The sequence below is a fragment of the Pelobates fuscus genome, chromosome 1 (assembly GCF_036172605.1).
Source record: "Pelobates fuscus isolate aPelFus1 chromosome 1, aPelFus1.pri, whole genome shotgun sequence".
Classification (NCBI taxonomy): domain Eukaryota; kingdom Metazoa; phylum Chordata; class Amphibia; order Anura; family Pelobatidae; genus Pelobates; species Pelobates fuscus.
The window spans coordinates 51839500-51864638 of record NC_086317.1 but is presented as its reverse complement, the minus strand read 5'-3'; the positions used below and the strand labels follow the sequence as shown (position 1 = coordinate 51864638).

Below are 25139 nucleotides of genomic sequence, written 5' to 3'. Positions count from 1 at the left end.
TATGGCTCATGTTGATCTATAGACTCATAGTCTTTGCCTTTTTTATATTTTCTTTTTAGTTCCTCATCATTAATGTGAGTAAAAGTCACAATTAATCCTTTATGTTTAATTTCTACAAAAAGATTGAAAAAAATGTACCTTGTGTTCTTACTGGATCCGACATGGAGCTTGGGTCACTTAAACCTTCACCATTGATAGCCCTCACCATAAAAAGATAAATGGTGTTTGGTCGAAGTCCTTTGACAGCATACTGCGTGGTCTTCACATGATTAGCCACAGTTTGCCAGCTATTGCTAACAGACTGACTGCAGAAAATAAAATAAAATATATAACTTGTAACAGTTTAATGACAAGACACATGTATAGTATAAATCTGGAGTGGATTTTGAAAATGATAAGTAAAAGCAAAAAATAAACTTCTTCTATTTCAATATACCATTACTAAAACTATCTAACATGTATAAAAAGTAACATTTTTCAGTTCCTGTATAAAGATTTTTGGGAGTTTGTCTACGGTACATTCTATAGCCACCAGCTCCCCAGCCATAACATCATGTAAAAACAAAAACAGATGTATACTAAATCCAGATCTACAATACTATCAAAATATCCACAATGTAAGGTAAAAAAATTAACAGATCAGGGAATTATTCAGAATTTGTAATGTGGTGTTACCTGAAAGCCTCGATGATATATGAATGTACAGGAAGCTTTCCCGGTGAACCAAGCTGCCAAGACAATGTGACACTGTTCTTACTGACATCTGTAACCTGGGGTTTGGATGGAGACCCTGGGAGGTCATTTAGATCATAGTTCTTGCTGACACTTGCACCCCCTGACTCTGTGGTTTAGGAAACAATAGATAGTTACTGGCTATACAAAACATGTTATTAGAGTCTCTGTTTTCCTAATATACTCCAGCTTACCAGTTACTTCCAAAAGGGCACTCCATGTTGTCTCTCCACTTGAACTTGTAGCCACACAAGTATATGTTCCAGAATCTGTAGGCTATAAACAAGTATAGTGGTTTATACATAACAGCACAATATAAGATCGAATGCATATATGTTACGATTAACTGTAATGAGAAATATTTTAGCAAGATTTTACAGTCTGTTATTTTTCAAGTTTTGTATCATTGTCTTAATGCTGTCTTGATTATATTTTTTAACTAATGTATTACATTTTCAGGTTATTGGTAAGTATATTTAAGGGCTAATAATAAATAAATGAATATTTCTTTTATTTATTTATTACTGGTATTTATAAAGCGCCAACAGATTCCGCAGCGCTGTACAATTAGTGGAGAACGTACAATAAACACAGGCAAATACAAGAGGTAGAGAGAGCCCTGCCCGTAAGCTGATAACTAGCCTTTGGAGCTCTTTTATACAAAGTGCTTAGCTAGATAGCCCGTGAGCTTACAATCTAAAGGATATAGGTCTTATTTCAACCTTTGAGGTAAAAATAAAACATGATCTTTATATAAAATGTTTTTAAAACTATGCACATGGGATTAGAAACATTTTAGTAATAATTTTATTTGAGACAAACTAAAGCATAAAATATCTGTGCTAAAGAAAGCCTAGTGATTTATTCAAGATAACAATATGGCCTAACCAATCACAAACACGATCACAAAGATCTTTCATGGCATATTACTCTATTTTCTAACTTTTTTATTTAAAAGTGTATATAAATGTATATATGTATATAAGTGTTATAGTATTGTATTTACATGAATCGAAAAGAGAAAATGAAAATTGAACAAATAATCCACTCTCTTTATGTTCTATGTATTAATATTACATATCTATTAAAGGGACACTATAGTCAACCAGACTACTTCATCTCAATGAAGTCGTCCGGGAGCAGTGGTTAAATTCTTCTCTGGGGATTGTCTTCCTAACAGCCACTAGAGGTGCTTCCTCTTTACTGACTGAGTAAAACTCATTCACATGATGTGGAAGCCCATAGGAAGGCTCTGAATACATTGATTTCCAATGGGGAAGCTTGGATACACACATGGCACTAGCAGGTTCTGTGTATAGCGTTGCATTGATTAAATAGACACATCATATTGAATGAGCAAGATCAAATGTAAAGAATATTTTCGAAAGATGCGTTGTAACAATATATTTGGATAAACACTGTGATGAATGTAGACTTGAAAATATAAGCGATAGACACACATTGCTCTGCTCTGTTATAAGGAAAGTTCAAGTACAATCTAGAAAACCCTCGCGGTACTTTTGCAATCTTGTTCATCACTAGAGCCAGAACATGAAAATATTCTGTACAGAAGCCCATATGCGTTCCAAGAAATGGCTTGGGATCGCTGCGTTCCCACCTTCACTTGCAGCTTTTCTAGCAACTCCTGGGGATCTTGTGTATTGAAGCGCACTATTTAATCCAGCAGTACAATAAAAATGCATTAACCTTTGTGGTCAGCGCCTGCCTACAGCACAGAGTGGGAGGCTAAATTGTTTACTCAAGAAGTGCTGACATTTATTTTTTTGAATAAATTCCATTCTGTTCAAAGGAGGTTAATAATTAATGTATGGCTACTGACAGGCAGCGACAGACAAAAAAAATAAATTGGAAGACATTTTTTATATTTAACCTCTTTAGTCATATGCAGTTTGCATTTATTGATTTTTGCCCTTAAAGAGAAAAAAAAATCTCAGATTTATTCATACGGAAAAGTCTCTAATATTTCATTAGCGCTGATACGTTTCTTCTTACGATCTTCGCTAAACACGTTATTGAATGGATTACACAGCGTTGTCATATAAGGGACCATATGAAAGTTGGTGACTCTTGTAGCAGTACTATTTTTTCAAACAACCAATTTGCAAAATGTAATCGAAATATAAATATATACTTCCCCAATTGAACTTTCTTAGCCTACATTTTTTTCAGTTTGGTTCTCAACTTATGACATCTCACCTGTAAATTATGAGACCCTAGGTCTCAGACTCTTAGAACAACAAGAGTAGATAAGAAAGCAAAACACAAACCAACCAGGTGAGCACTTTGATATAATAAGTTCCCAATTAATTAGTTATTTGGTCTTGGGGCTCATTGTCTTCTGTTGCTCTATATAATGAGTTGAGGGAACTTGGGCATTAGACTCTCTTATTGTGTTTTTATCCACACTACAAATTGGTAATAACAGATAATGAGTTCAATGGTGATTACTTTTCAGGGACTATGAAATATGATGCTGGACCATACTGAATTTAACTATGTCTACATGTACAGCAGCTTTCGAGAAACACCTGGTGTAGTTAGAACATGTAATACAGTTGCATATATTTAAATACAGCAGGTTATGAATGGCATTACTATAATTTACGAACATTCCTTTTTCAAATATGATACTATCGTCATGATTTATTTACCTTTAGACCTTTAATTTGTAGCGTGCCTTGATCTTGAATGGAAAATCTTGTGTCTCTCCCCATAAAATTAAAACCTTCTTTTAACCAGCTAATGACTGGCATTGGTTCTCCAGTGGCTTTGCATTTAAGCAGTGCAGTTCCATCCACTGCCAGGGTCTGATTTGATGGACCTTGTAGAATTATAGGTGGGGGTCGATCGGTTAACACTGCAATAAACAAAGTAGAATTTTAAGGTTTATATACCTTTAATTAAATAAATATATGTATTCATTTAGGGGTTATATTATTTGTCATCTGCTTTACATGTGTAGATCTCAGGAATGCTGTCACTGATGTGCAGTTGATCATGTATGGTGACCCTTGATCAATGTACGAGTAGCCTCCTCACTCCTCATTCTTGTGTCCTTTTTTCTTAGAACTGATTCTCACATGGACTTGCTTACTCGGTTTCACTCCTCACTCAAGCCATTGTCTACTCGGCTCCATTATCTGTACATATATTGCCCTTACTCTGGCTTTTCCATTCCCAATCATGTCCATTGCTTATTAAAGTACTTTTTAGTCTCTATATCCTGCTTAACCTTTAAGCATAAATGTTTTTGGTTGGTTTCTGTTGGAGGGGTTAACCACTCACTGTTCCTTAGCTGACTTTCTGGAGTAATCAAAGTCAACTAGTGCTGGATTCCATTTTAGCCCCAGATGTGCTACTGCGATAGAACTGTGTAACAAAAACCATTTTACTCTGAATTGTTAAAAATACCAAAACACACAATTTGCTGTTTAATGAATACATTGCACTGCCGTTTTCATTACAAATAACCTTTTGACTCTTCATGAAATCCGTGTATTGTAAACAATGATATAATATTCATGGATTGTACTAAACTGTATATAGGGAACATAGAACATGTCAAACAAAGATGAAAACTCTGATTCCTGTCATTGCAGCTGTCAAGCATGGAGCTCCTTGATGTTACTGCCAAATGTTGAACATGACTGTTAAACTAAAAAAAAAAGATATAAGTAAAATGAGAGCTGTAGGAATCTCACTTATCCTTTCTTAACAATGAATGGGTGTAATTGCACTGCATAAAACTGTCTAAATGCATGTCCTCCAGGCACTGACGTCTGAGGCGGTACTCATTTTTGGAGAGCTGTAGTTGTTTCTCAATGCTATAAATTAGAGAGTTGATGATAACTTTGGTTAAGCATTACATAAAATGTCTTACAAGCGAGGTCAGGATTTAAGAAAATATAAAAGACAGACCCATTCCTGGTGTGATGCATAGACAGCTTTTCATCACTTAAACAAAGTTGTTTTTCTGGCACTATAGCTCCCTAGAGTGCTCCCCTTCCTCACCCCTCCTCCCCCATATGATGGTGAAGGGGTTAAAAACCCCTTCATCACTTACTTGATTCCATCACCGATGTCTCCAACTCCGTTCCTCCCTGCCAACGTTAGCCTGTGGGGTGACCTAATGCGCATGCTTTAGATATTTGTATAATGCTTTCCTATAGGGCAGGCATAGGCAACCTTCGGCACTCCAGATGTTTTGAACTACACCTCCCATGATGCGTTGCCAGCATTATGGATGTAAGAGCAATATGGGGACCGTGGTCCACAACATCTGGAGTGCCGAAGGTTGCCTATCCCTACTAAAGGGTTTTGGATGACGCTGGATGTCCTCATGCATAGTTGTTTATCTTTCCTTTCCCCCCTGCATTATTTGATCTAAAAAATGCCAATATATCTCTTTGTGCCTTGATCTCTTTCTAATATGTTATGGTAAATCTCTACAAACAAAAGTCTGCACATGCATGCATTTTATTTATGAGCAATCCTTGGTTTGTTATTCTTTCTATTTTTAATAAAAATGTATATCTTAAAAAACTGACAAGGCAGAGATGGAAAAGAGTGAATAAAACAACAAAGCCTTATAAATTCCCAGATTGAATCAGTGTCACCTTTGAGTTCACTAGAACTAAAGAACACGATTGAAAGGAAAATATCCATATAAGAGACCCTGTTTTTTGTGTGCTGTTTAACAAAATTGATAGTGAGATACAGCTGATTAGAGATAAGTGTATATATAAATCAAGGAAAGGCATTACTAATGCAAACACATTTTTTTATTCTATAAATGCAACATATTTTATCATGCAACATTACCACTAGCTATCTAGAAAAATCAACACGAACAAATGAAAAAGGAATCAGAGCTTAACGATAGTGAAGAAAAATGAAGGCAAGATGGAAAGATCCAAATTAGTTCAGAATATGTCATGGAACAGTGCAAGAAAACTAAAACAGTCACATTTTGGAAAGAGAAAAAATACGCGAAAAATTGGATTTTTCAGGTCAATAGCCTTGAGACAAAAAGCCCATTCCTGTGTTAACCCACAATTCCAAAAACCAAAAATAAAATCATGTAAAGATCGAGTATGCCAAAAAGACAGGAAGGAGATTCTACGTAGGTCTACGGCTTGTACCTGCCATCAAAAACGATTTCATTTTAACACCTCATATCAAGGTCAGGAGATGTTAAGTAAAAATAAATACTTTAAGAGTATTCTAAAACTGCACTGAAATGTTGTCAGAAACAAAGAAACTGTTAAACAAAGAAAAATACTTTGATTCCTTTTATTGCAACTGTCAAGGTTTTTACTCTTTGATGTCACTGCCAAATGTCATAGGAACATAACTTTGAAGCAAAAAAAAAGTTAGCTAGCTATGAATCTCAATTATTCTTTCTTCCATACGATGTACTCCACAGAGTTTTATGTACGTTTCATGCAGACATCATTTAGAGGAATCAATCAAGCTATTAGGTTTATGGGTATTGTAACTAAAAAAAATTGCATATTTCGGGATAATACATCCAATTTATTTTAACTGCTTAAATGGATATCCCATAATCCATTAAATAAGTTGGATCAATAAAAGAATAAAAGTGTTTTAACCAGAAAAAATTCTTAGTTTCAAGGGTGTTCTGGGTGACACGTTTCCGTGACACTTGGGCCAAAAGGTTAAATGAACACTTAGAGATTGCAGTGAGGTGTGAATGTCTGCTCTGTCATCACAGCTAGGCCCTGCAAATCCTCATTATTCCACTAACCTTCAACTGTTTGGCTATCAGCTCTAACAGGTTACTAGGTGCAACAAAAGACTAACCCTTTTATAAGATACATTTATATTGAGTTTCGAAAAATACATTGTTCAAAGTGATTGTCAGCTTCAGAATTTAATGGAATTCTTTAACCTGTTGAGTTTAAAGTTGAATGTGGCTTGACAGCATGGTAACAATAACAAAAATATTCTCAGCAAAACTTGATAAATTTAGCAGAAAAGGCTAAAACAAAACAAAAAATACATTGAAAGTTAGCTATTTTAGATCTATTTTTATCTGTTACATTGGATTATTAAGACACCCTAGTTTTGTATTTTCTCAAAAAATGGAAACATGAATAGGCCCTCAAACTGAACCAGATGACAATACTAAACTGTTTTTTCTAACCTCCATTTGGGGAGTAAATAATATATTACATAAAAATAATCTGCTCTGCACTGATGGTAGAACAACAAGGATTAATAAACTATGTAAACAGTACACAATGTTTTAGAGAGCACTGAACAATACATTATGATGCTCCTAAGGGTATTCTAGATTGTAAGCTCATGTGAACAGTCTCCTCTTTTCCTCTTGAACTTGTCATTTATGTGATTTTTTTATATCTACCTTGTAAAGTTCTACAACTAACAAGTTATGAAATAATAGTAATAACATTTATTAAATGTATATCAGCTGCTATAGAGTTGTAAAGTAAATAGGAAGATTGGGAGTTACTATTTCATTATTAACTTCTAAATTGGAAACTCAGTTTGCAAAATTGGTGGAAAATAAACAAATTGATCATATAGTCCACTCTGACTACTTAGGATGTAAAAGTAATAGCTTCACTTTTCAATCACAAATTACAGTTTAATGAATAAAACCTGCAAGGTTATTTACCAAAGCCCGAATACCTCTGATATAGATTAACTAAATCAGGTCCATCCAGGGGCATTCAGGCTCCATCCAGTATTTATCAATGTTTGGATTTTGCATGAAATTTAGTTATTATAACCAAATGGTCATCAATTCAGACCACATGTGGTCCTTAGTTAATAACCCAGTCTACAGCATGGAAACTGTAAGTCTGCATCTTCCCCCAGCTAATTAAAGCATCAGTATTTAATAAAGGCTGGTGGGAGTCTTAACATCTGTAAAAGGAAAAGAGTCAACTCTTGCAGCATTCACTTGCGGCACTGCCATTCGGGTTACCCCGTCTAGATCAACCTTCTTTAACCATCAGCATATTCACTTTGCCATGAGATCAGATGTCAGGAACGAAGATCATTTAAAGGTGACCCTCAAAACAATGTGTTAATATAATGATCCTTTCATCAAGTTTTGAAAGAAAGTAGATTCTGTGTTAAATGAAGAACATGTGAAAAAAAAATGATGGAAACCTTCAGCCTACATGCACATTGGGTCAGACAGTATTTAAAAACCTCTACATAGTAACTACGGTCTTCCCTGCTTCACTCCCTGCACAGTGCAGTGTCTTTATTTTACCCACTAGATGTCAAATGTTATCACTGTCTGACCCAAGGTGTATGTATACTTAAAGGGACACTCCCATGCCCACATAGAAAATAAATGCAAATCACTGTTTAGTAGATGTACACCAAATGAAAATGTTCATTAATTTAATAATGTATTTTTTCATTGGGGATATTGCTAAAATCAGCTTGCAAAACTTGCAGTTCTCTTGTCTGCTGCCTTTACAAGAACTCCCCTTCATACCTCGCCCAGACTTTCTGTAGTTGTCCAATCAAAGACTTCCCAATGCAGCTTAATGAGAAGTGTTTGTAAGTCAGGTGCTCTGGGCAATTGCCTATCTCTTGATGTCAACTGCATTAAGCTAACAAAACTATGAAGTAACATTACATGTTGTCTGCTTGAAAGCCAAGGAGGTGTAACCAAGTTAATTTATAAACGTGTCCATTTCTAACTGAAATCTGCACTTTTTGCAAAATGAAAAAAAATAGGACACACTCTTCACAAAGTTGTTTAGGGGTCTGGAGTGACCCTTCAAGGATCCTGTCATAAAACAAAGGTAAGGATGAGTTCATCTCCTTTTTTTTCATATACTTCATTAAACAAAGATTAAATTTCCATTCAAAACTTGATGAAAGTATCATTATATTAAAAAATATTGTTCCCTTAAAGGACCACTATTGGCACCCAGACCACTTCAGCTCAATGAAGTGGTCTGGGTGCCAGGTCCCCGTAGTTTTAACCCTGCAGCTGAAAACATAGCAGTATCATGTTTACATTGCAGGGTTAATCCAGTCTCTAGTAGTTGTCTCCCTGACAGCCACTAGAGGCCGCTTCTGCGATTCTCAGTGAGAAAATAGCATTGAACTCACGCAGCGTGAGTTCAGATACCCATAGGAAAGCATTGAGTAATGCTTTCCTATGGGCGGTTTAAATGCTCGTGCGGCTCTGGCCACACATATACGCATTTGGCTCCACTCGGGAGATGACGCGGGCAGGGGGAGGAGAGGTCACCAGCGCCGAGGGAGTCCGACACTGGATCAAGGTAAGTGGCTGAAGGGGTCGTAACCCCTTCAGCCCAGCGAGAGGGGGGCCCTGTGGAAGGGGGGGACCTAATAACCCTGTAGTGCCGGGAAAACAGGTTTGTTTTCCTGGCACTATAGTGCTCCTTTAAGGACTGCGTTTCAATACATCCAATGATTGCTATGCATACCCTCAGTAAGAGAGACACTGATATAAGAATAGTGCTTAGCTTATTAAAGATTGTATACATGTTTGTGTCCTAAGCATTTTGTGGCCTGCAACATTTCTACTTAAATCTCTGGACTTCTGCTATTGCTTTAAAGCCAAATGAATAAATAAATCAGCAAAAACATCCCACATTGGTATAAAATAGGATATAGCACCTTCTGTACTCCAGATGTTTTGGACTACGTATCCCATGATGCTTTTCCAGCATAATGGCTTTAAGAGCACAACATCATGGGTGTCCGAGGTTGCCTAACCCTGGTAAATAGTCCACAACATCTGGAGTGTCGAAGGTTGCCTACCCCTGGTATATAGCAATAGTGTCATTCTTTGTTATCCATGTAAATATTGCTCACTGCAAACAAACAGTTTTTATTTATATATCTGAAAAGTAAATAAACATACACTTAATGCAATCTATATTTATAGCATGTACACTGTATTATTAAAAAACAATATGTTCAAGTAAATAAATATTCTGCTGCATCAAAGTGATTTTTTTGCTAAAAGAAAAAAAAATAGACTGTAGTATTGTACTTTCAGTCTATAGAGTTTCTCATCCCGGCTATCCTTGAACCTAGCTTGCTCTCTTCAGATCAGTGCAGTAAATCTGTAAAACACCAGCAGGTGCTACAATTTGTTACACCAGCCATTGTTTATTTTCTCCTATTTATTGCAATCACAGCAACTGCCCTCGGTCACCTCCATGCCACCAACAGATATTAAAAAATATTGCCTTTCCATTAATTGAGAAGACCTTTTAATCTGCAGAGTAATTTCAATTGCAGGAAAATGCATCAGTTTGTCAGGGAGAAAATAGGCTATGGGCTAAACAGAGAAGCGATTAAACAGAATCCTGACAAGCAGGTGCACACAGATATGTATTCGATATTAAGAAGAAAATGTGGTTTTAATGTTGCCAGATTTATTCATGTTTATTATTTCAGCAATTTTGTGTTTGAAAGCATAAACATCAGAATTGAAGTGTAAAATGCCAAAGAATATATATATAATTTACTAACGAAATGCTTAGACTGTATATGTAGGGTTACCATACTCACCAGGTTATCAGAGACACATATAATATGGTCAAATATATGAAAATGCATGAAAAGGGCTGCCCTGCAGTATGTATAATACATATTCTGCAAGATATGTCTTTGCCTTATTACTTAATCTTATTCACCTTCTTCTGAATTCTACATACTACACGGCAATCTTTTTCTTGTGCTGCCCATCAATATGTATATGTGAGATGGGTCACTGAAAACATGGTGGGTATGGTTTCTATTTTAGCACAGAATGAATACTGCTGGTTTCCCATAGCCCCTTCCCTCAGAAGGTATGGCTAAGGCAGACTTCAATATAGCCATACCAATTCATACCTGCAATGGTGGCTGTGATAGGCTGCATGCGGTCAGCTGATACTCTCAGCCAATCACAGCCACCCACTGCTGTTCAGATTAATGCTTCCTCATTAGCCCAAGCAGTACAAACAACATTAAAACAGTTTAATAGTAAATAGGACAGTGCCAGGGTTCTCCAGACCCTATAACCAACTTCAATGAGATGTAAATGTAGTGTCCATTTAAACTAATCTGACAGATAAATAAAACTTTAAGATACAATGTAACTATTTTGATAAACATATTCCCATCTAATACCAAGTATTAATTTATCATATGAGATTGCTATCGCCAGTAATGAAATCTGAATTAAGATACTTCTAGTTAAAACTATAGTTAAGATATAAACTAGTCTTTTTTTTTTATTTACTAAAAGACAACCAATCTCAATTTTACTTATATACTTTAATCAAAACCAATTGAAATACATATGCCTATATTTTTAATTGAAAGTGTAAAATAGCTTGATATGCAATAACAGAAAAATTAAATAAAAATGCATAAAAACAAGAATAGCAACAAAAAAAAAGATAAAAATTGGCAGAGATTTAAAAAATAAATACCAAATGTTAAGGGACACTAGACCGACACAGTTTAATCTGATTTGTATATAATGTGCAGTCACCGTATCATTTCCAGCAGCTATGGCAAGGATGGACATGTTGCTCTCGATGAGCTTTTATTCAGGTCAGAGAGATTCACAAAGTGACAGAGATTATGCATACCCACCATCAGTAACTTCCAGCTGGGCCTTTGCCAGGATGCTTCCAGCAACAGTCAGCGCCTGGCAAATATAGTATCCTGCATCTAATCGTTGAATGTTAGTGATGGTTAAGTCTCCAGTAGGGGATACAGAATACCTGCTGTTGGGTTGCAAAGGCTGATTTGGAAAAAGTAGATTCTGTAAAAAAGAAAATAATAATAATAAAAATATTGTATGAATGCATTACCTTTATTTCTATGTAAATCTAAATTTAACATACATAATCAAAATAATGAATACCAGAACTTTTACACTTGATATAAATAGAAAGATATGCTGTGTTTTTTCCCAATTTGTGTATATATATATATATTTAATATTATTATCTAGTGCTATTAAAATTTCTTAAGACATAATAATGATCGATTCCTGTCATTTCACTATATGTATGAGAGTAGGAGTAGGGAGAAGGGAGAATGCTGAGTTGATAGAGATGGAGCGATTGAGAGGGATAAGGGGAGGTAGTAGGGGAGAGAGGGTGTGAGAGAGTGTGAGAGAAAAAGAGGGAGGGAGAGATGGAAGACGAGATATGGTGAGGACATTTAAGGATCAAGGTGATGCAAACAGAGGAAGTGGGGATGGAGAGTGAGAGGAGACATCGTAGGACATAGTTGTCATTTGATTTTGCTCTTATTACCTGAATGATGTAGTGAGATACCGCAGAAAGTAAAAAGCATTAGTCCACATTCATATAATACAACATTATAAATTAAGGAACATGTTTCTTAAATATGAGAAGATGTTAAAAGAACACTAGACACCCAGACCACGTCATCCAAATTCACGAGGGTTAAGATTGTCTGTAGTGGCTGTCTACAGCCACCACAGTCACCAGAGACACTATCTGCTGTTTCACCGAGTTTAACTTAATGAAGCAATGCTGGACATCCTCATGCTTAGCATGAGGAAGTCCAATGCTTTCTATGAGAATGCCTAACGGGCGCGCATAAGGTTCCCCCTCAGCGCTGACGTCAGAGTAGGTGGAGACTTTGGCACTGGAATCGAGTAGGTAGTTAAAGGAATTTTTACCTTTTAACTGCTGCAGGGGGAAGGTGGTGTAAGTGCAGAGTGACACAATAGTGTTCTAACACTATATTGTTCCTGGACTTACTTGACATGAGGTTCTCCATTGTATATGGCTGCAAAACAATATCTTTTCACTGTGACTCTGAGACAGTCCTTAAAATTATTCTGCAAAAATGATTGTATGTACACAGAGTTGTGGGAGGTGTAGATATTTGCTGGCAATGGAGTTCTGGTGAAATAAAGCTTTTCATGTTTTCATGAAAGTGATCAGACAAATCTTTTGCTGTCTGGGCCATAAGCTATAAGTGGGGTAGCAATAAAGTAATATTCATACCCTTCCCAGCTGGCACAACAGACATTGTTAATTGAGCCACAGGTTAAAATGTCTCTCACTAAAACAGCATGTATTTCAAGCTTACGGTTGTATGTTCAGGGAAATAATACAAGCAGAGAGACTCATGGGAAAAAAAAAAGTTTATTTTGCGTAATAATAAGGGAGAATAGAATGTACTGAAATGTGTTATCTACAGACATTTAACTATTTAAGTGAAGATTAATATTAGATAGTATAGTATGGACTTCTCCAAAAATGTGTTTTGTTTGTTCATGATAATATGTATTTATATAGTGTATTCTAATAGAACTTAAGTTGAAAATGTTTTCAGAAACATAAAAACATAATTAGTGATATATGGGTGATATATATGCTTTTTCTTGTATCAATTTAAAAATGCAAAAATATTTTCTATTTAATGTACAATCTAATAGTTCATCTAATATAACAGACTGTCTAGTGTGTAGTGCAACAACAAAGGATTATGGACATGTGATGGTGTTTGAATGAGCTAAAATTGGAATTGTTGAGGACTGGCAAGTGAATTAAATGTTTAAGGCCATAATTACAAAATTTCTTCAACTCAGCTTTTTTGACTTAAAATATATTGTCAATTAACCAGCAATACGTGGTTTAGTGAATAAACCCTGGTGTGTTAACAGATACATAACTCTGCATGGTAATGACCTTATATTTGTGCTTACATTGTATAAAATGCTATTTTATCCTATGGGATGTGTTTAATTAAATTGCAAGGTACTAATTAATCTAGAAAATGCTGTAATAAGTAGGTAATAACATTCAATTAAAGACAAGAACACAATTTCACCTTAAAATGCCTTACCCTTGAAACAAGACCAATGGAAGAGAGTAAAATCGGGTATTAGCTCTATTCAATTAAGCTAAATGACTTTAAGCCTGCAAATAATGTCCTTCTTTAATTAGAAGCTATTTTCTTTGTTATCAAGTGATAGATGTACCCTTTACAAGATCCATGTATACCACTTGAACAGTGTTTTACATAAACATTGCCGTGTTGCTGAAACTAAGCTGACATTGGTAGCTTATTTGTATGCCTGACTCATCTCAGGATAATTTCCAAATATAATTGTAGAGCTTACTGGGCATCAATAAAGCTACTTTATTCAAAAGCATGACAATCACGGTAGGATGATATCTAAGAATTACAATAAACATGAGAACGATGTTATAATGTGTATTCCTTTTGCTTTGAAATTACAAAACAAATCTCCAGTCTAACTAGTTACTAAAGAAAAGTTGGTTGCAAAGTTACAGAGACAACCAACAGTTGATTCCCATGCCTATTATAGAGAAGAAAAATGGTACGTATTCAAGTGTAGCATTTCGGCAATTTACCAGCTTCTGAACAGTGAAAAGGCATGCAGGAAGTATTAACATACAAGTAGGAAACAGCTTTTAAAAATAAATAAATAAATAATAATTTGAGGGGTTGTCAATGAGCAGCTCTGTTAATCATTATTGAAGGATCCCTTGCTCTATTAATTTCATTCTGAGGTCATTAGTTTTTTCACTGAAAGATTCAATAGTGTTTAAAGTTTCTTCTTCAAATAGCTAATGTGATTGACTGGACTGTTTGGGTTGATCATATGGCACAGGTTATTTCCCAATTTTTATGACGGGGTTACCATTTACTTCATTAGAAAATGAATGGAGCAATGTGACCAACTAAAACTGCAACGGCCTAGCCATCAACATGCTTCGTCAGTGACCAGTGGGATCAATTCACATTCAATGATTGACAATCTTTCATTTTTAAATTAATGGGAAAGTAGGATCTTTTTGAGTAGTCAGTATACGCACTTCTACGTATCTAATGCTACAAACAAGTCCACTTTTAAAGTACATGAAACAAATATGTAAAAGCTTCCAGCAAGCCCGAACAATACTTAAATTACAATTATTACCTAGAGTAGAACACGAAAACTGAATGACGAAGTGAAGGTAGATATAATAATAATTGTTTTGTTGAGCAGCAATCTTTTTTTATTCAGAGCCCTTTACCCCTTTCTCTTTGATTGGCTATGAGACCAATATGTTCTCAAGTAATTATGGTTTGATGGACTTTTTAATAATACTTTTACATAGTTACATAGTTACATAGATGACTTGTGTCCATCAAGTTCAGCCTTCCTCACATATGTTTTTGCTGTTGATCCAAAATAAGGCAAAAAACACTCTGAAGCGCTTCCAATTTTGCAACAAACTAGGAAGAAAATTTCCTTCATGACCCCAAAATGGCAGTCAGATATCTCCTTGGACCAAAAAGCTATTAACCCATTAATGAGAAATGATATTCCTGTATATTGTGTATTTGCAGGTACTGTAACCTGAACAATGATTACTAGAAATTGTACAAGAAGCATATAGCTGTCAAAAATACGGGTTCTAGATTTGGGGATATGGTTCCACTTACCTGGCTTCCTTCCTTTTGCCAAAATACAGCAGGTTGAGGGTTTCCTTTAGTTTCACATGGGAAAGTTACTGTTCTGCCCTGGGCAACAATCTGATCTCGTGGACGGACGACAAATTGAGGAGGTGCTGTTAAAAGAAAATCACACATACATTATAAAATAAACAGCACTTTAAGAAAAGTATTGTTAATTAATATTGTTTATTATTTCATGATTAGTAATTTAAGATTAGTTGAAAGCGTACTATTACCATCCATTTTCCACAATTAATTTTAAAGTAATAAAAATGGTAATAATACTTGAGAAAGACTCAAAATGCTGCTGGAAAATGGAAACAGTACGGCAGAGCAATCTGAAAGGCTCGTCAATTTCTGAAGTGAAGAGAAATCTAAAATGAAATGGACAAAAAAGACAATGGGAGACATGGGCTAAAACAGGAAGTGGAGGCTTCAATGTCCACAGGACTGAAAGGGCAGCATTGAACTACAATAGACAAGAGGAGCAAATGAATGGCTTCATTGGGTCTGGGTTTAATGGAATAGACACGCCATGGAATTTGGACATAGATCCTTATTGTGGTGTTAGCAACAAATAGGCAGAGTACAAAATATTTTCTTAAAATAATGGCTCACTTTCTTTCAGAGTCCAAGAGATTTCCTTTGTTTTGCTATTGAATACCCATTGATGGTTGATATTTATTGCCAATTGACGTTGTTATCAAGATAACTGAAAATATGCCATAAATAATGGATGCTTTAAAGTACTTTAACAATTGAGTTATTGGACTACACACTGTCCAGTTAAGTGATGAATCTTCAGTTTTTCCATGTCCCAGTTTTGATTAGATAACTATTTTCATTTCTTTATCCCTCTACTGAACTATGTGAAACGCAATTACCAGAGCATCAAATTTCTTCCTTCATAATGCCTCCCTTCATAAGCAGTTGATAATATGTATTCCTTACGTTTTAAATAACTAAATGTATCTGTCACTTTATTTTCTTGTTATTAAGGCCTTTTTAAATACTTTATGAAGTGTACATCAAATTAGGAATATTTATTTATTTTTGTTTTGTAAATGGTGCTTTGTTGCTGCATTTGGTTAGCCCAGACTTCAATCAATGTCATGTATAATCACTGTTATGCTAATAATAGCATGTGAGGGCAAGTTGGACGACATGGAAATTAGGTGACTGAACATGAATATAAAGCACGGGCCATGTGAAAGGTGGGCTTTGGGATGAGGACATGACGAATCTTAAGGTTAATCACCTCATTTTGCAAGCTGGTACAATAGCACTCAGTAGTTGGGATAAAATAAAAGATAATTAAGAAGCAGTTTAAGACCATTATGCAAGAGAAAAGAAGTGGAATGCAAATTAATTTCTCACTTCACTTCTTTTGCCTTGGTGAATTCATTTTTATTTAATTGAGCCTCTGTAAATGAAATTCCAATGTTAACCACTTCCATAACATTAGAACTCAAGTGGGATGCATTGGAAGAGGAGAGTTTCCCATCATCCTGGCAGTTAAACTGTTAACAACTTAAAATTCAGTTTAGTTTTCATCCTGAATTAATTTACAGTGGGTTTATCAAAGGCTTTGTGCTTTATGGATATGGGCTACTGGCAATATACAACATTAACCTACTGACCAACCTCTCGGAATAACTAGACTATGCTGAGTCACTTGCCAATGCATTAACAAGACATCAACGTGAAAAACAAAGCTTAATGGATTCATTCCCCTCCTAATATATTCAGAAACTAAGATCATGCTGTAAATGCACGCGAACAATGCCACCGTTCAACAGAATAAATATAAGTATATAAATTAATTATTTTTTTGGGAGAGGTGTTGTAGAAACTGTTTGTAACACAGACTACAAATAATGCACGTTATTCTATTTGTAGGCTCTATATAGTAATACATTCTTCTTAGAAAATGAACTTTAAGAAAAGCTGGTAAATATTGCATATATTTTAAATATGCATGGCGTTGTAGAATAGTTTTTAGATTTTGTTGTCAGAGTGCATGCTGAAAAGTTTCTTGATAATAATGCTACATCATAAAAAAAAAATAGTATATGTTATGTTTGTTGTTGGTTTATTCAGTTTGTCGTTTATGTTGTTTTGTCTGTTTCTTTTTTTATACTGCATTAGTCAAGACGTAGACGTAAGCTTTAAGCTGACTGTATAAGCTAAGAGAGTTGGCGGGTATTACTGCTACATGTATACATTTTGTCATGCCTGATAAATATTTTAGAAGAAATAAATAATACATCACCATTATTAATGTATTAAACCGAGCACTACATATAGCTCAACGCAAGGTTCTATTCATAAGTGAAAATGTATCAACGTCAGTTCCATACAATGATGGATTGGCAGTATGACCTTATCCAAAACAAATTAAACTACTGCCTGTCAACATCTAAAATAGACATAACAATCAATAACAACGCATTATAGCTATTATGAACCTCGAGACATCATGTTAAGTTATATGAATCTATTTATCTTGAAGTGAAGTGCAAAATATATATTTTACTATTAAAAGGCAACAAAAAACACAAAAATAAGAAAACGTAGTAAAGGTAAATCTGATCAGTATATAAACACAGCTAAGGGATCTACTATTCCATGACCTCGACACTTCCTGGTGACAGAGCAGTACAGACCTCTTGCCAGTTCTCTCTCTTGACAATCATTGTGTGATATACAATGTGAGCTTGGACATATTATTATATACGATTCACCCTCCCCTTTAGTAGCTAAATATGAGCATGAGAAGAGAGGCACTCTATGCTGTGGTGTCTAAAGCACACCTTGTCAACAAAACACTACACACCAGTAACTCTATCATGGACGTCATACTTATTATTCATTCCTTAGTATAGAAGTAAGAAACAAAAGTATGTGAGATTATGTATAGTTAGGTGTGCATGTGATACAGCGCTAGGAGTGACGTGTGTTTGAGCATGTGGCTAATTAGTTAAGTGTTTAAGAGTATTTCATATTAGGTATGTGAGAGAATGGGAGTGTGAGTGGCTAATTAAACGTGTGTTACAGTGAATAGAATAAAATAAAAAGGTACTAAGTAGATACAGTCATGGAAAAAAGAAAGTACACCCTATTTGAATTCTATGGTTTTACATATCAGGACATAACAACAATCATCTGTTACTTGGCAGGTCTTAAAATAAGGTAAATACAACCTCAGATGAACAACACAGGACACATTACACCCTGTATGATTTTTTAAACAACAATAAAGCCAAAATGGAGAAACCATGTGTGAAAAACTAAGTACATCTTATGATTCAATAACTTGTAGAAACATCTGTAGCAGGAATAACTTGAAGTAATCATTTTCTATATGACTTTATCAGTCTCTTACATCGTTGTGGAAGAATTTTGACCCACTCTTCTTTACAACGTTACTTTAGTTCCTTGAGGTTTGCTGGCATTTGTTTATGCACAGCTCTGTTAAGGTCCAGACCCAACATTTTTATCAGGTTGAGGTCTGGACTTTGACTGGGCCATTGCATCAGATTGATTATTTTCTTTTCAGCCATTCTGTCATTGATTTGTTTGTGTGTTTGGGATCATTGTCCCGTTGTATGACCCACATTCGGCCAAGCTTTAGAGGTCGGACAGATGGCTTCACATTTGACTCTAGAATACTTTGGTACACAAAGGAGTTTATGGTCGACTCAATGACTGCAAGGTTTTTAAGGTCCTGTGGCTGCAAAACAAGCCCAAATCATCACCCCACCCACACCATGCTTGACAGTTGGTATTGGTTTTTTCCAAGCATGGTGGTGTGCATAATGGCAAACATCTCCACTTTGGTCTTGTATGTCTAAAGGACATTGTTCAAGATGTATTGTGTTTTTTTCAGATGCAACTTTGCAAACCTAAGCCATACAGCCATGTTCTATTTTAAAGAAAGGAGAGGCTTTCTCCTGGCATCTCTTCCAAACAAACCACCTAATTGTACTGTTATGGACTTTAACATTTAACATGCTCACTAAAGCCTGTAGAGTCTGAGATGGGACTCTTAGATTTTTGGAAATTTCTCTGAGTATTGTGCTGCCTGACCTTGGGATGTATTTGCTGGGACGTCAATTACTGGGAAGACTGGCAACTGTCTTCAATGTTTTACACTTTTGGATTATCTTTTTCTTGGTAGAATGATGGACTTTAAATTGTCTGGGAACGGCCTTATAACCCTTCCTAGTTTGATGGGCAGCAATCATTGCTGATGGCTTTCCTCCTTGGCATTGTGTTAACACACACACCTGAATGATACAGACCAGCAAACTGCTAAAAGTTTGACTTTTATGAAAGTGGTCACACTTGTTGATGATCAATTAATCAAGTACATTTGGTTAGCAGCACCTGTCTACTACTTAGCCTCTTATTTCCTATGGAAGTATTAAAGGTGTACTTAGTTTTTCCCAAATGTCTTCTCCATTTTGGCTTTATGTTTGTTAAATAAACCCTGATACATTGTAACATGCCATGTGTTGCTGTTCATCTGAGGTTAAAATATATGTTTACACATGAGTGTGGGTGTGTGAGAGAGGGAAATACATGTGTGAGTATGGCTGAGAATGTGTATAGAAATATGGCTAATTAGGTACGTATTTGAGATAGTGGAACTGGCTATACATGTATATGCTCGGAGAGTGTGACTAATTAGGCATACAGGTGTTTGTATGTTGAAAAGAATGTGATTAATTAAATATGTGTTCTGAATTAAGCCTTTTTGTTGTAGAAGCAACATCTTAAAATGTATGCACCAGGATTGGGGACAAATGACAGTTACTTTATAGGATATATACTATTTCAACTCATACCTACTACCTGCATGTTTCAATATGAAGTACAGACACAGTTATTGGTCTGATAGCTACAAACCACATGCCTGGAGATGCTTGGTTTTATTGTTAGATGAAAGTCTATCTAGATAACCATCAATTACAATTACCTGGGGCTCTAATTATATGACCAGTGTGAAAAAGGTGACTAACTGGCCGGCTTTCCACAAACTGCTTAATTCTGTGCTGCCAACAGCAACTTTGTAACCCTACTTGACTCCAACATGATTCAAAAGGTGACACTGCATCCAGCTTGTCTCTAGAGAGAGACAACTTGGGATTTTTTTACAAATTCACAACATATAGTTAGTGTAGGTTAACATTTTGTAAATAGACCCCTTTTGTGGCAGAGAGTCACACAGGTAATACAGAGGCAGTATTCACAAAGGTGTGTGAGCTTTTCCCCAACTGCAGGAGTGATAATGTGAATGGAAATATAAGTGTATTTGGTCGGATCTGATGCAAGTTAACTAAAAAGTAAGGTCCTCCCCAGAACCAAAAATGGCCCCTCTTCAGCAGAGATGTTATTGTGGAAACTATATTTATCAAGCATGACTCCATCCAACCTAAGAGGCAATGACATGCTGAACTGAGCCTCGACAACCCTCCTCAGCACTCTCAGTCTTTGAATGCCATCCAGGTTGGATGGATTCATGCTTGATAATGCAGTCATGTAGTTTCCTGCAAATCCTGTTTGAAAGCTTGAAAACATAAATTGTGATTTTAGCCAAAAAAAAAAAGACAAGCAAAAAAGTATACACAGAGGCAAGTATAAATATACAAAATACTTTATTTTAAACAAATAAAATCTATTTTGTTTATACACATTAAATAAATCTTATGTCACCTAGTAAACAAGTCTTATTGCCTTGTTCTAACAACTTATTATGTTTGAGAAGATAATGATTTATCAAAGCAAGAAAAACATCCTTGGTTTACCTGAGGATATATTTAATTCATGATGCAACATATGTGCCTGGGGATGAAGGTCTTAAAACAAATACAATTTCCAAGGTCGTATTCAAGTCATATTTTATTCAAAAAGGGAAAAAGGTCTTTGCTGTCTACCTTGGATTTGATGCAGAATGGCAACCTTGTTTCGTTTTAACCTTTTACATTCCAGATTGGAAAATAATTAAACGCGGTGCACTAAGGTCCTCTGAACTGTTTTAATCTAGGCGCTAATGATAATACGTTGCCCATCACTCTGGTATGATAATTATTAAACATGTATAGTGCTTTGTTGCATTTTTAAAAAAAAATTTTACAATAGTGCCTCTGCTGTAGTAGGTATTTCTATAGATGTTTTATCACATTTTACAAACCTATCTGGTTTAATATAACTATCCTGCAAACCTTTTCAACTATTGTATCAAAGTGATTCTACTTAAAGTGGACATATCTACAGAAAACAAAGAGGACTCATCACAGATGATTGAAAAGTGTATTTGTCTTTTCTCCAGCATTAGCACATTTTGGTAGCATGTTTCTTGTTTTTTTTTTTGTTTGTGTTTTTTTTATTTGGTCCTTAAATGCAAAGAATGCATGGTCATTTATTTATGTGTTGGCCAAGTGTACCTATCCAGTTATTAAGGGGACGATCCATAGGTTTCTACCCTCATGGAAACATTTCCAGGGATACATCTTTTATACCTTACTAATTTGTCGCTCATAGGAGTTAAGTAAAACAATAATTATTTGTGGGAAAGGTTCTGAAAATTAAACGGTGGTAGAGCCACTAAACTTTCCAAATTTGTTTTGATTTTAAGATGATGTGCCTAATACACTGTATATATTTATTACCAAGCTAAGTGCCGACCAGACCACCTACTTATCTACTACTAGCATTTGTCAAAGAAGATCATAACAGAAAGGACACCACGTGGTGACATCAATGGATGTTGGATTGATCTGTGAACGTATGAATAGCCTCACCAAACATTACAAATGGGCTACCGGCTGATTCTTTCTGCTGAAGTCATTCTAGTGAGAAAAATTAGGACCTAGCAGTCAGTTTGATACTATAAGATTTTATCTGATTGTATGTATTTAAAGTGTATATTGTATGTTCTGCACTAGATTTTCTTATATGTTTATCTTAAATTTACAACACAAGCAATTGCAAAAGAACCCTTTATATAAGTATCACTAAGTATCATTAAATTTGAATATTTGTTTTGCACACCAACCTTCTGGATTGATTTATGTACAAGGGAATATTTGCTTATATTCATAGTTTCTGTTAAGCACATATTGATTGCTATTTATTATCGACTTGCACTTTACATTTATAGAAGGTTGCACTTGTTTTCTTGCAATTTGTTTACACGAGAAATTGTTCTGCTTTGCACTAAATATTTTGCACTTTAAAGGGACAGCCAAATCATTTGCACTTTAAAGGGACATACACCTAATTTTTACTCCACTGGTTATTTTTTATTGTTAAATAATTGTGACCGCCTGCTTTACAAACTTATTATTTTTGCTTGCTATTTAATAATTTCATTATTTTCTTAATTATTCTAGTTACAAAAACACATTCCATCTTAATTTTTTTCTCTTCTTTTCAGATGTATTTCTTCATTTAATGGCATTCTAACCATTCTGGACTGTGAATCTAATAGATTTTAAACAGCCACCAAACAATGGGAGTCCAGTGTTTCTAAATTTTGAGGTATAATTTCTCGTTTTATATATTAGGTAGTTATATGTTGATTGGTCATTGATTTTTAATCAGCCAACATTCAACAAGAGTCTGGGGTAAAATTGCTAGAGGGTGAATTGTATTACCTTTCATGACTTTTCCTGCTATGTCATGGAACATTGCACTGAATTAGATGGCAGATAACAATTCAATGGTTAATCTAGTCTGGCCATTCCATAATTAAAAATCTTTTCCTTAATTAGTGATTTAATTTCCTTCTTTGGGCATGTCTATCCTAGTTTTGACTTTTTGTAGTACCTTGGAAGCAGACCTACATTGAAGGATTTTAACCCATTCACGTCTGAGAGACAAGACCACACACATATTCAAGAGTGGAGATCATTCCACTCCAAGCCCTATGCAAGGAGGCTCCGCTAAATGTGAGTGTGCATTTATAAATATTTTATTCACTATTATGGATAACTGACATACTGCACTATATTAGTGTTTTTGCGTGTATTATATTTTGGATCAAGTCTAAAGACCTATATCCACAGGCAGGGATTGTACTACACAAGCACTACATCTGGAGCTAGTCTATGGTTTCAAATGCTGTAAGAGTATTTCTTCCTTTTTATAATGTTAGGTATATCTTCCTACTGCCCACTATATTCCCTCCCTTCAATAATCATGATATCCTATCCTCACCAGGAATAGCTACATCTTATATTCACCCATGATAGTTATATCCTATCTTCACCAGGAAAAGCTACATCTCATATTCACCATAGATAGTTACATTCTATCCACACCATACATAGTTACATCCTTTACCCACCATTGATAGTTATATCCTATCCTCACCAGGGATAGCTATATCCTATATTCACCATATGTAATTACATCCTATACTCACCAGATATAGCTACATTCTATACTCACTATTAATACTTAGATCCTATCTTCACCAGATTTGACTATATCCTGTACTCACCATACAGAGTTACATCTGATCCTCACCAGAAACAACAACATCCCATGTTCCCCATAATCCTGTTCTTCAAAGAAATAGCTACATCCCATATTCACCATAGATAGTTACATTCTATCTACACCATACGTAGTTACATCCTTTACCCACCATTGATAGTTATATCCTATCCTCACCAGGGATAGCTATATCCTATATTCACCATATGTAATTACATCCTATACTCACCAGCTATGGCTACATCCTATACTCACTATTAATACTTAGATCTTATCTTCACCAGATTTGACTATTTCCTGTACTCACCATGCAGAGTTACATCTGATCCTCACCAGAAACAACATCCCATGTTCCCCATAATCCTATTCTTCAAAGAAATAGCTACATCCCATACTCACCATAGATAGTTCCATTCTATCTACACCATACGTAGTTACATCCTTTACCCACCATTGATAGTTATATCCTATCCTCACCAGGGATAGCTATGTCCTATATTCACCATATGTAATTACATCCTATACTCACCAGATATAGCTACATTCTATACTCACTATTAATACTTAGATCTTATCTTCACCAGATTATACTATTTCCTGTACTCACCATGCAGAGTTACATCTGATCCTCACCAGAAACAACATCCCATGTTGCCCATAAACCTGTTCTTCAAAGAAATAGCTATATCCCATACTCACCATAGAAAGTTACTTTGATTCTTGCTTCGTGAAGTATACTGTATCCTCACAAAGAAATTATACATCCCATACTCGCCAGGGATAGCTACATCTCTTTTTCAACAGGGAAAGTTACACACCATCTTCAGTATTTGGACAGTTACATATAATTATCACTTTGTACTCTCAAATTTAATTTTTCACAGTAAACCAGGGATGTTGTTGTTTCTGGTGAGGATCAGATGTAACTCTCTATGGTGAGTACAGGATATAGTCAAATATGGTGAAGATACGATCTGTGTAGCTTAACAACCAGTAGGTAGCATTGCATGGTTTATAGTGTGTTACTTGTTTTACCGATACTGAACAGTTATCTTGTCTAACATGACTAACACTACTCTTTTTTTTTATAGTTTCACCTAAGATGATCATAAGCGTAAGGTTTCATGATAGTTGATGAATAATATTGGCAGAGATAACCAAATATGAAATAAGAGTATGTCTTTGTCTGTCTGAATAGAAAACCAAGCATTGAAGATGAGCAAATGGAAGGTCAGGGGGTGAGAGAAGGGTGAAGATAAACATTTGTTGGATTGACCTCATGTGAATGTAATCTAATATAATTATGTTCGGCAAGTTGAATAGCTCTGAGTATTCACAGGCATATGGAGCAATAATGTATTCTATTGAATTGTCTCTATCTCTCT

General features: G+C 35.3%; 1 protein-coding gene across 8 annotated transcripts in view; it reads right to left on the bottom strand.

The window, feature by feature from the left end:
- ROBO2 (roundabout guidance receptor 2) overlaps positions 1-25139 on the bottom strand; it is a 377737-nt gene that overhangs the window by 72797 nt on the left and 279801 nt on the right. For all 8 annotated transcript variants that reach the window (XM_063448557.1, XM_063448577.1, XM_063448568.1 and 5 more), the window contains 6 exons: positions 15238-15362; positions 11389-11560; positions 3405-3610; positions 927-1008; positions 676-841; positions 139-305 (listed from right to left, as the gene is read on the bottom strand). In XM_063448557.1, coding sequence (XP_063304627.1) covers positions 139-305; positions 676-841; positions 927-1008; positions 3405-3610; positions 11389-11560; positions 15238-15362 — 918 coding nt within the window. The remainder of the gene's footprint in view (positions 1-138; positions 306-675; positions 842-926; positions 1009-3404; positions 3611-11388; positions 11561-15237; positions 15363-25139) is intronic.